The sequence below is a fragment of the Gopherus evgoodei genome, chromosome 6 (assembly GCF_007399415.2).
Source record: "Gopherus evgoodei ecotype Sinaloan lineage chromosome 6, rGopEvg1_v1.p, whole genome shotgun sequence".
Classification (NCBI taxonomy): domain Eukaryota; kingdom Metazoa; phylum Chordata; order Testudines; family Testudinidae; genus Gopherus; species Gopherus evgoodei.
Genome location: NC_044327.1, coordinates 94,922,395 through 94,936,262, shown reverse-complemented (window position 1 = coordinate 94,936,262; position 13,868 = coordinate 94,922,395). Strand labels below are relative to the sequence as shown.

The following is a 13,868-nucleotide window of genomic DNA, read 5'->3' as shown; positions in this document are numbered from 1 at the left end:
CTTACAAGGCAAATACTTAAATATTATCTTATAATATGGGATACAGATGTTATAAGTGAGATTAATGCATGCAACTTACAAGCATTCCATAAAGTCTAAAATATGCCCGTTTCTATAATTCTAATACTTATTTTAACAATACTAATGAGCCAGATTGATTTCAGCTATATATTTGTCAGTATTCAACTGAGGCTTGGGGACCTTGGCCTGAGCTGGCACCTAGTCTGCCAGCATCACACCTAGTACCACAGGTGCCAGAGCTGAAGAAAGCAATGTGGACTCAGGCTCTTGCGATACCTTGGTACCAGGCATGCTTTAGTACTGTGCGATGTGTGGTTGTGGTTTATTTGAAAACTGTATTGGAATTATAGGCTGTCACTTTGGTCTGTAAGGAGTTTCCTGGTCCTGCTTGCAGGCTAGTCAGGAAAGTGTGTGATCAGAGTCAGTCAGCAGACAGCCAGTCTAGAGTTGGGCAGGCTGAGTAGTGGCTCTCTGTTTTAGGGAGCAGCCTGCTTTGTCTGTCTCCATTTTGGGGTTTTGTGTATTATCATTTTGAATTCTAAGAAATAAAGTAGTTTTACATTGCAACTTTTCATCAAGAAGATTTTTTTTTATCTAACTTCTCTCTGTGTATAGCATGAAAATAACAACAGTGGGACAAACAGCAGAGCCAAGGTGAAAAGAGTGGAGTTTGCAGTGCCTACGTAACCAATGCCAACATAACCAGTAGTGGAGCAACAGTCAGAGTTGTTACTGAAAGAGCCATACTGCACTTCGATGGTATAAAGAGTGAAGCTGAAGAGGCAACATGAGATGCTGCTGCTGGAGCCATCATCTTTGCATACCAGTTCAGTGCCCAAGCCTCAGTACCAAGACCTCATCAAGTTTCAGCAGTAGCTATACTGAGATGCAAAGTCTCTTTGCCTCTCTAACAGTCCAGGGAAGCCACTCACTTTGTTGAGGAAATCTTAGTTAGGGATACACCTCCCTAATACAAACTCTGAATTTTCTTTACAGATAGTTTTTTATCAAATTTTCCTGAGCTTGGGAGGGTAGACCACATGCTGACATGAGCACTTCTGGAGATAGGCATGTTATTACAGGAGGATCAGACACCCTATGGTCTGAAGGCAGTCTCATAGATTTATCCATTTAACACATTTGGAAATGAGCCTCTTTTAATGTCTTCTTTGAAAAGGAATCACACACAGCACATTTCCCAGAGATGTGATTCCCCCAAACAGAACAGACATCTTATGTTACCATCATTAATGGGGATAGCACCCTCATGTGAGCGGCTGTTCTAGAATCCAGGGAATTCAGGATTAGGTGTTTCTAAACCCCAGTACCAGGAAAGAAAAAATATAAAAGTTTTGAATGGAAGGAAACCTATCAAAAAAATGTTGTCGATGGGCAAAAACCTAATCTATTGTACTAGGATAGGTCTATATACATAGGAAAAACAGAGCCAATCATTAACGAAAAATAAATAGTGAGCGTCTTTATCTTAGAGCCAGCAGCAGTGAGAAGGAACTGAGGGTGTTGTTGGCTAACTCCATCCTTTATGTCCTTGGCTTGTGGCACAAGGACATTGAGCACGCATGCACAGTCACAACAACTGACAGTGCTACCCAAAAGACACTGCTCTTGGGCATATGGGCACATGCATACTATAAGTGGAATATGTATATGGACTGTCACTCAAAGGACAAGCTTTTAATGCCACGCTAAGGGCTGTTTTCTTGTCTGGGGTGCCCTATTCATTGTCCATCTGTTCTCTGACACAGGGTTGATAGACAATACCTATTCCACCCTATAAGAGTCAGAGTCATAGATTTTACGGTCTGAGAGCGAACACCAGATCATCTAGTCTGACCTCCAGTATATCACAGGCCCCCAGCATCACACAGCACCCACACACTAAACCCAACAATCAAAATCAGACCAACGTATTACAGCCTACAAGAGACTAGACTATTATATGCCACAGGCAGAGAATAGGAGGGACCGATATGCACCAATGCTCAAGGCCCCTGCAATGGAGGGAAATTGTTAAGTGAGATATACCCAGATAATCCTGGCAAGTGACTTGCATCTACATGCTGCAGAAGAAAGCAAAAAAAAAAAAAAACAATAAATAAAACCAAGGTCACTGACCAGGGAAAAATTCCTTCTTGAACCCACATATGACACTGACCAGTTAGACCCAGTGCATGGGAGCAAAAGCCAGGCAGCCAAGCACTTAAGGGACAGAATGTGCAGTGCCTCCTCAGAGCACTGGCCCACTGCATCCACTGATGCCTCAGAGGAAGGAGACCAAAAAGAAACACTCCAGAATACATTTGCGGGGGAGGGAAGAATCTCTTCCTAATCCCTGCAGGTGGCTGAGTGAAGGCTGAAGCATGAGGTTTTAGGAACTCAAGATATAAACTTGGAACTGAGCCCCGGGGCTGCTAAGCCTTACCATCACAAGCAACCCTATCATATAATCACACTCTTAAATTTGTCCAACTCTCTCAAAAATAATTAAGTTATTTGCCACCAGAACTCCTGTTGGGAGGCTGTTCCAGAATCTCATTTGTCTGGTGGTTAGAAACCTTCTTCTAATTTTCAGCCTGAATTTGTTCATGGTCAGCTTATACCCATTTGTTCTTGTGCCAACATTGTCCTTTAGCTCTTCACTTCTCTGGTTTTACCCTCCTGATCCATTTATAGAGAGTAGCCTTCTTTTTGATAGCTAACTAAGCCAATCTCTAACACTGTCCTCTCATAAGATAGGCCATCCAGTCCCCTGATCATTCTATTAGCTCTTCTCTGTACCTATTCCAGTTTGAATTAATCTTTCTTGAACACGAATGACCAGAACTGTACATAGTATTCCAGATGAGGTCTTACCAGTTGACTTGTACAATAGCATTAATATTTGTCTATCTCTACCTGGAAATGCCTTACCTGATACATCCTAGAATTGCAATAAGGTTTTTTTGCAGCCACATCAGATTGGTGGCTCATAGTCATCCTGTGATCTATCCACACACCCAGGTCTCTCTCATCTTCTGTCTCTTGCAACTGATGATCCCCCAGCTTGTAACAGAATGTCTTATCATTAGACCCTAATTGCACTCTGTACTATTGAATTTCATCCTTTTCTTGTCACTTTAGTCTCCAGGGTGATCCAGAGCTTCCTGTATAATATTCCAATCCTCCTCTGTATTGACAATGCCACCCAACTTTGTATCACTAGCAAACTTCATTAGCGCACTCTTATTTTTTGTGCCAATCTCATTAATAAAAATACTGAATAAGATTCTTCCAGTCCAATAGTTCACCATTCAGCATAACTGGTTGTCTTTAAATGCTTTACTGAAGTCCAAGTACATTAGATCTACTTCACTTCCGTTTTCCAAAATATCAATTATTTTCTCAAAGAAATCAGATTAGTCTGGCACGATCTACCTTTGGGTAAACCCAATTGCATTATATCAGCTTTACCATTTGAAGGCCAGAAGAGGGAGTTCAGGAAAGATTATTATTATTACAACAATGTTTTCTGAATCCCCTCTTCTGGCCTTCAAACAACCCCCAGCCTCTCCAAGCTCAATATCAGAAGCAAACTTCCCACAGACCAGGACACACCAACTCAAAGCGGCACCAGACTCTGTCAGAACAACCAAGAGAAAACCTGCAGACATATCTCCAATGCTACAGTCAGTAATCCCCACAACACACTTTTCAAGATCCATGAGTCCTAGACATGCCTATCACAACATGTGGTGTACTTCATTCATTGCACTAAATGCCATCCTCCAACTTGGGTGGAATCTTGCTGAGCAATGTCTAGTTGAGCTAACATCTTCTAAGTGGTATTCAGAGGGTAGTGCTTGGAAACTTCCCCTCTGCAATGAGGGGAGCTGTGCTTGTCTTTTTGTCTCATTCTTTGTGCAAAAGGCGCAATGCAAAACTCTATGATCCGGACTATAGTTTCTGGAAGGAACAGTGGGGACCCAGGCCTGGAGGAACAAGAGGAGGAAGCTGAAGACAAGGCCCCACCCCTAGTGGCAATGGACAGGCTTCTGTTCCATAGTGCTTCAGCCTGAGGAGGGAAGGGACCACAGGCATCCTAACTGGGTTTGCCCAGTGCTTTCCTTTCCTTTGTTCACTCCTCCCTACTCTTGGGGGAACATAAAAGTGACACAGGTTCTTTGTCCCCAGTCTCCTTCCTGCCCCTGAGAGAAGCTAGGTGCTCTCATCTTTCCAAGCTTGATGAGCATCTGCTGTAGGCACTGCCCCTTCGGTTACAGTTTGGTAGCTTTCAGGGTTTGATGGACTCTAAAGGAGCTGACAGAGGAGCTGGAGCAGCTTTTCTTCTCTGGATGCAGTGTTCTGCAAGTCAGGAGCAGTTTTGGAGCCAATTATCTAGGCTGCTGCTGTCTGAGTAGTCCTTGTACTTCCTGGTTTCTGTTCTCTGATGGAGTATGAATACTCCAGTGGATAAGCCTCTGCTGTTAAGGCTGCTCCTACCTCATTGAGAAGGGTGGGGGAAGGAAGCAGGATGGAGGGAAGAAACAAGGGCCCTTGTCAGACTGGAGCCATTTTTCATGCAAGAGGTGCTTGCACCAGCATGTCCCTTACCATTCCACTGACAATCATTTTTTTTAAAAAGCATAAAAAATTGGGAGATAGAGTACTCATAGAATGGAGAAAAACAAATGAACCACTGATCTTCAAGAAAAGAAAGAAGACTGATCCTGGTCAATACTGTCCCATAATTCTAAGGTCTATTCCCAGTAAAATAATGGAACAAATATTATGAGGAAAAACCAGGAAGCATTTAGAGGATATTGGAACCATAAACAAAAATCATCATGAAAATACAATGAACAGCTCTTGCCAGAAAACCTCATTAGTTTTTAAGATAGAATTTTAAAATTGGTGGATGAAGGGAAAGTGGTAGACAGTGGTCCTGCCATGATGGCAGGGGACTGGACTCGATGACCTCTCGAGGTCCCTTCCAGTCCTAGAGTCTATGAATATATTTGGATCTTGGTAAATTATTTAATACAATGTCTCACAATCAAATAATTAATATAAGTTGCCTTAGGAAAAGAACACTAACATGGACTAGAAACATATGGAAATATCAAAAAGAAAGGGTTATGCACTAGGGGAGCTGATGTGTTTAGTAGCTACTTTGCTGATCTATGATAGTTCTAGTATCATTTAATATGTTTTTTAATGGTCTAAAAAGTGCTTAGGATATTAATGAAATTCACAGATGGTATAATCTGGCAGGAGTTACAAACACAAGTGACAGTAGAGAATTAATGCAAAGAAACCAAAAGAGATTAGTAATATGAGATCTGATTCACCATAGTGATCAACTTGTTTAATGTCAGTAAAATGGATTTTAATTCCAGTCCACTGGCATAAAACTGGAGCATGTACTGGTGAATTAAGTCCATGGAGTCAAAAAGAGTGAAGGAGGTGCTAGTAGTCAAAGAGTTTGCAATATGATACAGTAACAAGTTAAAAAGACCACTGCATCATTGGGATGCATACACAGAGGCATTATGTCATGAGACAAGGAAGCAGATTCATAGATTTTAAGGCCACAAGAGACCATAATTACCATCTATTCTTTGACCTCCTGCATAACACAGGCCATAAAATTTCACCTAGTGGTTCTTACATCAAGCCCATAACTAAGAGATAGCCCCTTCCGTGTTTCTGGAATGACTACATGTCTAATACTGTGTTCATTTGTCAACAACTCATTTCCAGAATGATATGGATCAACTGGATTAATTAGCTAAGCCACTGCTTGCCCCCTAAAAAAAGTCCTTCCCAAATATATATATTATCACATAAGAACATAAGAAGGGCCATACTGGGTCAGACCAATGGTCCATCTAGCCCAATATCCTGTTCTTCAACAGTGGACAATGCCAGGTGCTTCAGAGAGAATGAGCAGAACCGGTAAACATCAACTGATCCATTCCCTGTTGCCCATTCCCAGCTTTTGGCAAACAGAGACTAGGGACACTTTAGAGCATGGTTTTACATCCCTGCCCATCCTGGATAATAGCCATTGATGGACTTATCCTCCATGAACTTATCTAGTTCTTTTTTTAAACCTGTTATAATCTTGGCCTTCACAACACCCTCTGGCCAAGAGGTCCACAAGATGACTGTGTGTTGTATGAAGAAATATTTCCTTTTGTTTGTTTTAAATCTGCAGCATAATAATTTCATTTGGTGACCCCTAGTACTTATGTTATGAGAAGGAGTGACTAACACTTCATTTACTTTCTCTAGACCACTCATGATTTTATAAAGTTCTATCATATCCCCACCTTAGTCATCTCTTTTCCAAGCTGAAAAGTCCCAGTCTTATTAATATCTCCTCACATGGAAGTTGTTCCATACCCCTAAACATATTTCTTGCCCCTAGAATCATAGAATAATAGAAGATTAGGGTTGGAAGAGACCTCAGGAGGTCATCTAGTCCAAAACCCTGCTCAAAGCAGGACCAACACTCACTAAATCATCCCAGCCAGGGCTTTGTCAAGCTGGGCCTTAACAACCTCTAAGGATGGAGATTCCACCACCTCGCTAGGTAACCCATTCCAGTGCTTCACCACCCTCCTAGTGAAATAGCGTTTCCCAATATCCAACCCAGACCTCCCCCTTTACAACTTGAGAGCATTGCTCTTTGTTCAGTCATCTGCCAACACTGAGAACAGCTGAGTTCCATCCTATCTGGAATTCCCTTTCAGGTAGTTGAAGGCTGCTATCAAATCTCCTCTCACTTTCTCTTCTATAGACTCAATAACCCCAGTTCCCTCGGCCTCTCCTCATAAATCAGATGCCTCCGCCCCCTAATAATTTTCGTTGCCCTACACTGGACTCTCTCCAGTTTGTCCATATCCCTTCCGTAGTGGGGGGGCCAAAACTGGATGCAATACTCCAGGTGTGGCCTCACCAGTGTCGAGTAGTGGGGAATAATCACTTCCCTCGATCTCCTGGCAATGCTTCTACTAATACAGCCCAATATGCCGTTGGCCTTCTTGACAACAAGGGCACCAGCTTCTCATCCACTGTTATCCCCAGGTCCTTTTCTGCAAAACTGCTGCTTAGCCAGTCATCCCCAGCCTGTAGCAGTGCATAGGATTCTTCCTTTCTAAGTGCAGTACTCTGCATTTGTCCTTGTTGAACCTCATCAGACTTCTTTTGGCCCAATCCTCTCATTTATCTAGGTCACTCTGGACCCTATCCCTACCCTCCAGCGCATCTACGTCTCCTCCCAGTTTAGTGTCATCTGTGAACTTGCTGAGGGTGCAATTAATCCCATCATCCAGATCATTAATAAAGATGTTGAACAAAACCAGTCCCAGGACCAACCCCGGGGGCACTCCGCTTGATACCAGATGCCAACTAGACATCGAGCCATTGATCACTACCCGTTGAGCCCGACAATCTAGCCAGATTTCTATCCACATTATAGTTCATTCATCCAATCCATACTTTTTTAACTTGCTGTCAAGAATATTGTGGGAGATCGTATCAAAAGCTTTGCTAAAATCTGTAGCCTTTCTGTAGCTTTTCCAAATCCAATATATCTTTCCTTAGATGGAGCAACCAGATATGCATTTTTGACTACTGCTGCATGTAGAGTGGATGTTTTCAGAGAACTATCCACAATGACTCCAAGATCTCTTTCTTGTGTGGTAACAGCTAATTTAGACCCCATCATTTTATACGTATAGCTGCGATTATGTTTTTTATGTGCTTTACTTTGCATTTATCAACATTGAATTTCATCTGCCATTTTGTTGCCCAGTCACCCAGTTTTATGAAATCACTTTGTAACTCTTTGCAGTCTGCTTTGGACTTAATTATCTTGAGTAGTTTTGTATCATCCGCAAATTTTGTCACCTCACTGTTTATCCCTTTTTCCAAATTATTTATGAATATGTTGAACAGTACTGGTCCCAATACAGACCCCTGATGGACACCACTATTTACCTCTCTCCATTCTGAAAACTGACCATTTATTCTTATCCTTTGTTTCCTATCTTTTAACCAGTTCCTGGTCATAAGAGGACCTTCCTTTTTATCCCATGACAGCTTACTTTGCTTCTGAGCCTTTGGGGAGGGATCTTGTCAAGGGCTTTCTGAAAATCTAAGTATGTTATATCCAACGGCTCACCCTTGTCCACTTGCTTGTTGACCCCCTCAAAGAATTCTAGTAGATTGGAGATGCATGATTTCCTTTTACAAAAAACATGTTGATTCTTCCCCCAACAAATCGTGTTCATCTATGTACGTCATGAGGGAAGTGAAAAATACACACCCCTGTGCAATGAAACTATACTGACCTAGTCTCCTGTGTAGACTGGAGGGCTTCTCCCACCAACATAGCTACCACTTCTCAGAGAGGTGGATTAACTATACCAATGGGAGAAGCTCTCTCATCAGCGAAGTAGCGTCTTCACTATAGCACTGTACATGAAAACAAGTCCCAAAGAAATGAATGACACCAAGATTACAGGTTATTTCAAAGCATCTTGTAAGCTTTAGAACTGGTATACAGTGCAACCCCAGGGTTCTGATCAGCTGCAATGGACATTTTGCCAATTACTTCAGTGTGAACTTGTTTAGGCTCCAGGTTAACTGAAGGTTACTGAAGAGGGGAAGGGATAGTTCAGTGGTTTGAGCATTAAACCAGGGTTGTGAGTTTAATCCTTGAAGGGGCCATTTAGAGATCTGGGTTAAAAATATGTCTGGAGATTGTCCTGCTTTGAGCAGCAGGTTGGACTAGATGACCTCCTGAGGTCCCTTCCAACCCTGATATTCTATGATTCTGTGTGTTTGATTACTCTGTTCTTTACTATATTTTCAACCAATTTGCCTCTTTGTCTGTCTTCTACACTGTAAACTCACTGGCAGAGGACCCCTCTTCATTTTATATCATATACAGCACTGAGCACATTGTTAGCAATTAACATACACTAATAATTCTTTTTAAAAATAGAAGTAAAATCCTTATGTAGCAAAAAGGACAAAATATAATTCTAGATAAAAATCATTGATACTATTATAAGATTCTAATGTCTAAGGGTATGTCATCCTGTCTTATGAGCCTACCTACTTTCACAAAATGTATCTAAGGACATTCCACAAAAGAAAACAAAAGGCATGGAGGATGAGGACAATCAAATTTGACAGATTATAGGGGTCAGTCTTCAAAGCCCTCTTCAGGCTGCTTGCACTGCTTAGGTCAGTCCCAAGATCAGCATAGCGGAAAGTTAATTAAGAGCCACTCTTCTGCCCCCATCCTTGTTTCCTGCAGTAGAAATCCCCAGTTGTTGGAGGACCAGTATATATAACTATACACTTCCTGCTCCTGGCCCTCCATACATAGGATGTCTGAGCGGTTTGGCTAGATTATCTTGTGCTCTAGGAATTACAGGGCAATGGAATGTCCCACCGGTGGCCACTTCCACTACTAACAGCTCTAGGGGGTGTTGTAAATTGCACTAGGGGCCAAATTGGCCCTGTCCATCCTTTGGATTGAGGGAGTGGAAAAGTTGCTTCTGCTCTCCCAACTCTTGGGTTTTGCACTAGGTGCACCTCAACCATACTTAAGGATCTGACCCACAGTGTAAGAGTTTGCAACTTTGATTTGTGTGAGTAGTTCTTATGCAAATAATTCAACTGATTTAAATACATTCAGAGAAAATGTAGCAATGAGAAGTTCCAGTTGAACTGCATTTTTTGAAATAAATTATGCAACAGCTAGTTAGAGTGGCAGGGTCCAGAACTTCTCAGGATTCAGCCATAAAATTTGTTAATGTTCATACAGGGTAATTGGAGAATTGTTTCAAGACTCTTTTAAGAACTACCATGTATCATTCAAAGAGACAGCCATTGATATCACTAAGGTGAAATTTCTACCTCCTTCAGGGTTCAATCACTAGTTGTTTTTTGTTTTTGTTTGTTTGTTTGTTTTACTAGGACAAACTTTGAAACTTATTAGATACTCTGTTTTTCAAAACAATATGGTATTTTAATCAGACTATGGCCAGAACTCAGAAAAACAAAACAGAAATCTAAGCCTGACATCACTACGCATTTAACAAAACAATCCTTATCACTAAAAAAAAAAAGCCCTCTCACCTCTATTCCCCATCCATAGTTAAATATGACCAGCAGACTATAAACAGAACAGTTCAAAAAGAGGGATGGGAAGAGGAAGCACTTTCCACAAGACAAAGAAATTACCTATGACGTACAAGTCAGCAGTAATTCACCATATATTTACTCATTCTACAGAATGTGAATTAGTGTAAATCACTGTATCTCCACCAACTATTTATTCCAAAGAGTATGAAATTTTGGAGCAATTCATTATCTCTCTCCAGAGATTACTTACTCTAAAAAGCTGGTGATGTAGTCCCGGCTACAAGCTGACCAGGAGAAGGGGTTGGTGTTTGCTGTAATGTGAGCTGCCATAAGTTTTGCTGCTTCATGACCTTTGGTCCCACAAGAATTTCCAATTCCATCATGGTTCATACCAAAACTGTCCAAAACAGAAGAAAAATGTGTCCCATTACTTTCCTATGGTACCAGAAAAAATTTGGAACTGGAAGGCCACGCTCAGTTAGTGTAGGAGGACTGAAACAAGATATGTATGATTAATTCAGATTAAACTCTGTACACTCAGAATACTATGCAATTTTGCTGTTTTATACAAAGATATCAAAGCATTTTACTACATTGCGTAAGTCTCATAATAAGCCTGTGAGATAAACAAAAGGGACTCACTTCAGTCCTTATTTGTGAGTTTGGCCCAACTAAGAACAACAGGTCAATACCCTGCTCTTGCACTCAGATCAGTAAACACAGATCCAGAGAGGCTGGGTGATATTGCCAAGATCACACAGTTAGTCAGTGACAATCCAGAATAGAACTTAGGCTATCTAACTACTAAATAACCTCTGCTCCCTATATTCATCCAATTATACAGTGGCCTTGATCCTCTGCTGTTCTAAGTCTGCTTTGTGGTGGTCCTCAAATGCAAAGCAGACTTAAACTCAGCAGAAACAGCCTCCTCAGAATTCCGCCTGTGAAGGAGAATCCTTGGGTGGTGCAAGGTCAGCAAAATGATGCATATATCACTCCCTTCTTAACATCCAACATAGTTCACATGGTCACAGAAAAAGGGATGTACCCAAAGATCCTTGGATATTGGAACAGCCCGTTGGAGCTGAAGGTGGCCAGCATAATGTAGAACAGCTAAATCATCACCAAACTAAAACTAAAAGCTAAATCTGTAAGAACTCTGCTTTAACAGATTACTTAAGAGCAAATGTTTCACTTTATACATAAAATTAACCTTTAAAATTAAATTACTGCATTACATATAACATGTTAGTGAAATATTCAGTTTGTCAGCACTGTAATTGATATAACATAAATTAATCATAATAATTAAAGATAACATACAAAAAGGTGCTTTATTTAATTAATTGTATAGTTTTTAAAAAAGCAGCTCCCCTGTCTGTCTTTGAGTGAGCTGGAGTCAGTTTGGGGTATAGCAAATTTTCTTAAATATTCATCTGTCACAAAAGAATTTCTCTTTTCCATGCAAATGTAATTCAAGATCACGGGCTTGTTATATTCAGTTCTGAATTAAGTGACAAAAGATTATGATATTTCACAAGCCATTTGAAATAGCAGATTTCATTATTCATGGGAAGAGACAGAAAGATGGTTAGGGAAAGTGAAATATTCATAACTCTAAAATACAACCTTCCTAACCCTACTGTGAGAAAAATTCAATGCAAAATCAGAACATGTTAAATAAGTTATCTCTCAGACATGGTGCATTTATTCTGGCTTAGTTCTTAGTGGTAGCACTTTTTACATTTTTAAGCAAAAACAAAATTCTGAAAGACGAAAATTTACTTTTATTTTCTTTTTTTTAGTGTAATGCTAATCCCAATCACTTCTCTCTGCTCTGTTCCTGAGTTATACAATCATTTAAGTATTGTGAAAATTCTATAAATTAATTCATCACAGTGTACATAAATGTAATTTATGCATGCAGTCCGAAGATTTTTTCTAATACTCTAAATTATGGTTACTCACCTGTATCTGGAATTCTTTGAGATGTTCTCTATATAGTCACACCAATGGGATACAGTGACTGGGCAGCTCTGATGGTGGAAACTTTTGATAATATTGCCTCCTGGTGCACTCTTGTATGCCCTCCTGCTCTTTCCCTCAGTGTTCCTGAATGTTCTGAGAGCAAGGTTATAAAAGGGGTATAGCACTCTGACCACCTTAGTTTCTTCTACCCCTTCCCAAAAGTCTGATACTGTAATTAAGACTTAGGAACAGGTGAAGGTACATGGGGAGCGTGCATATGCTCCACATTACATCTACACAGTTTTGCTAAGTGGAGTGCATCTAAGCTATACCACTGATGTTGCCTTGGCCTTCGTGGAATGGGACCTAATCCCTTCAGGAATAGGAACAGATGCCAATAAGCATCCATCCTCTATACACAGTCTAGCCCATTTTGATATTTGAGAAGCAATTGCTTGATCTCTTTTGTTATTATCATAAAACACGAGTAAATCTGGAGATTTGCTGAATTTGGCCGTCCTATTAAGATAACACACTAAAGCCCCCTTAGCATCTAAAATTTGTAACGTATTTTCATCTGCATGTGCATGATGAAACACTGGCAGGTTAATTGTCTGATTAATGTGAAATTCAGTCACTACTTTAGGGAGGAACTTGGGATGGCGAATTAGCACAATCTTATCTTTACAGAATACAGTAAGCGGCAGGTCAGCCATGAGGGTTTCACAGGGCACTCACTCTCCTTGCTGATGTTGTAGCTATGATGAAAGTTGTTTTAACTGAAAGATGAAATGAAGAACATTCTCCCATTGGCTATAAGGGAGGCTTCATGAACTTTATAAGGACTATGTTAAGGTCTCATGTCAGTGGAGTCAGTCACCTTGAATGGTGAATAGATATTAATTAGCCCTTTCATAAATCTTTCAAATGTCTCCTGTGTGGATATAGATTTGTTTTCGATAAGTGAGTGATACACTGATATAGCTGCTTATCAAACCTTTAATGCTTAATTAATCATTTTCTAGAGCTAAGAAAAACCTGCTGTACTCCTGTGAACCACATTTTAATAATTCTGATAGAATCCTGTATCTCAAGTCTTCAGGTGTAGGAAACATGAGTCTGTATGATAAACTTTTCCATTCTGCTGAGTCAACAGATCAGGAGTGAGAGGGAGAGATTGGAAAACTCCTTTGGATAGCTGAAGGTGGTCCGGGAGCCACAGTTGCCTCGGCCTTGCCAGAGCAACTATGATTACTTTGGCTCTGTCCTGTTTTATCTTCCTTATTACTCTCTGATTGAGAGGAAATGGAGGGAAGAAATTTAGAAGACCTCATACACAATTTATCCCAAATGTGTCAGATAGTGTGATGCTATATGATTGAAATATGACCATATATATCATTAATATTGCCATTGTAAAACGTATTTAATGTAAGGTATCAATGGAAAAGTTACTATTTGCTAAATAAGAGTATCCTGTTTATATGCATGTATCATCTTTGTATATGAAGTTATGAATATTGGCTATATATCTATATCTCAGATCGGTTTATTCCTGGGGTAACACCCACAAGCTAGTTTACATCCAGTCTAGCCAGCCCATTGTGAATGAACTATTCAAGTTTGAAGGTCAGTTAAGGATACATTACTCTAATAATGGGCCATAGAAGAAACTCATTCTGCCCAGGTATCAATTTTTGCAAATGCCTCAGTCT

General features: G+C 40.4%; 1 protein-coding gene across 1 annotated transcript in view; it reads right to left on the bottom strand.

Annotated features, from left to right (window-relative positions):
- ADAMTS6 (ADAM metallopeptidase with thrombospondin type 1 motif 6) overlaps nucleotides 1–13,868 on the bottom strand; it is a 309,713-nt gene that overhangs the window by 152,156 nt on the left and 143,689 nt on the right. Inside the window, exon 10 of the mRNA XM_030567610.1 lies at nucleotides 10,436–10,582. Within this exon, the coding sequence (XP_030423470.1) occupies nucleotides 10,436–10,582 (147 nt within the window). The remainder of the gene's footprint in view (nucleotides 1–10,435; nucleotides 10,583–13,868) is intronic.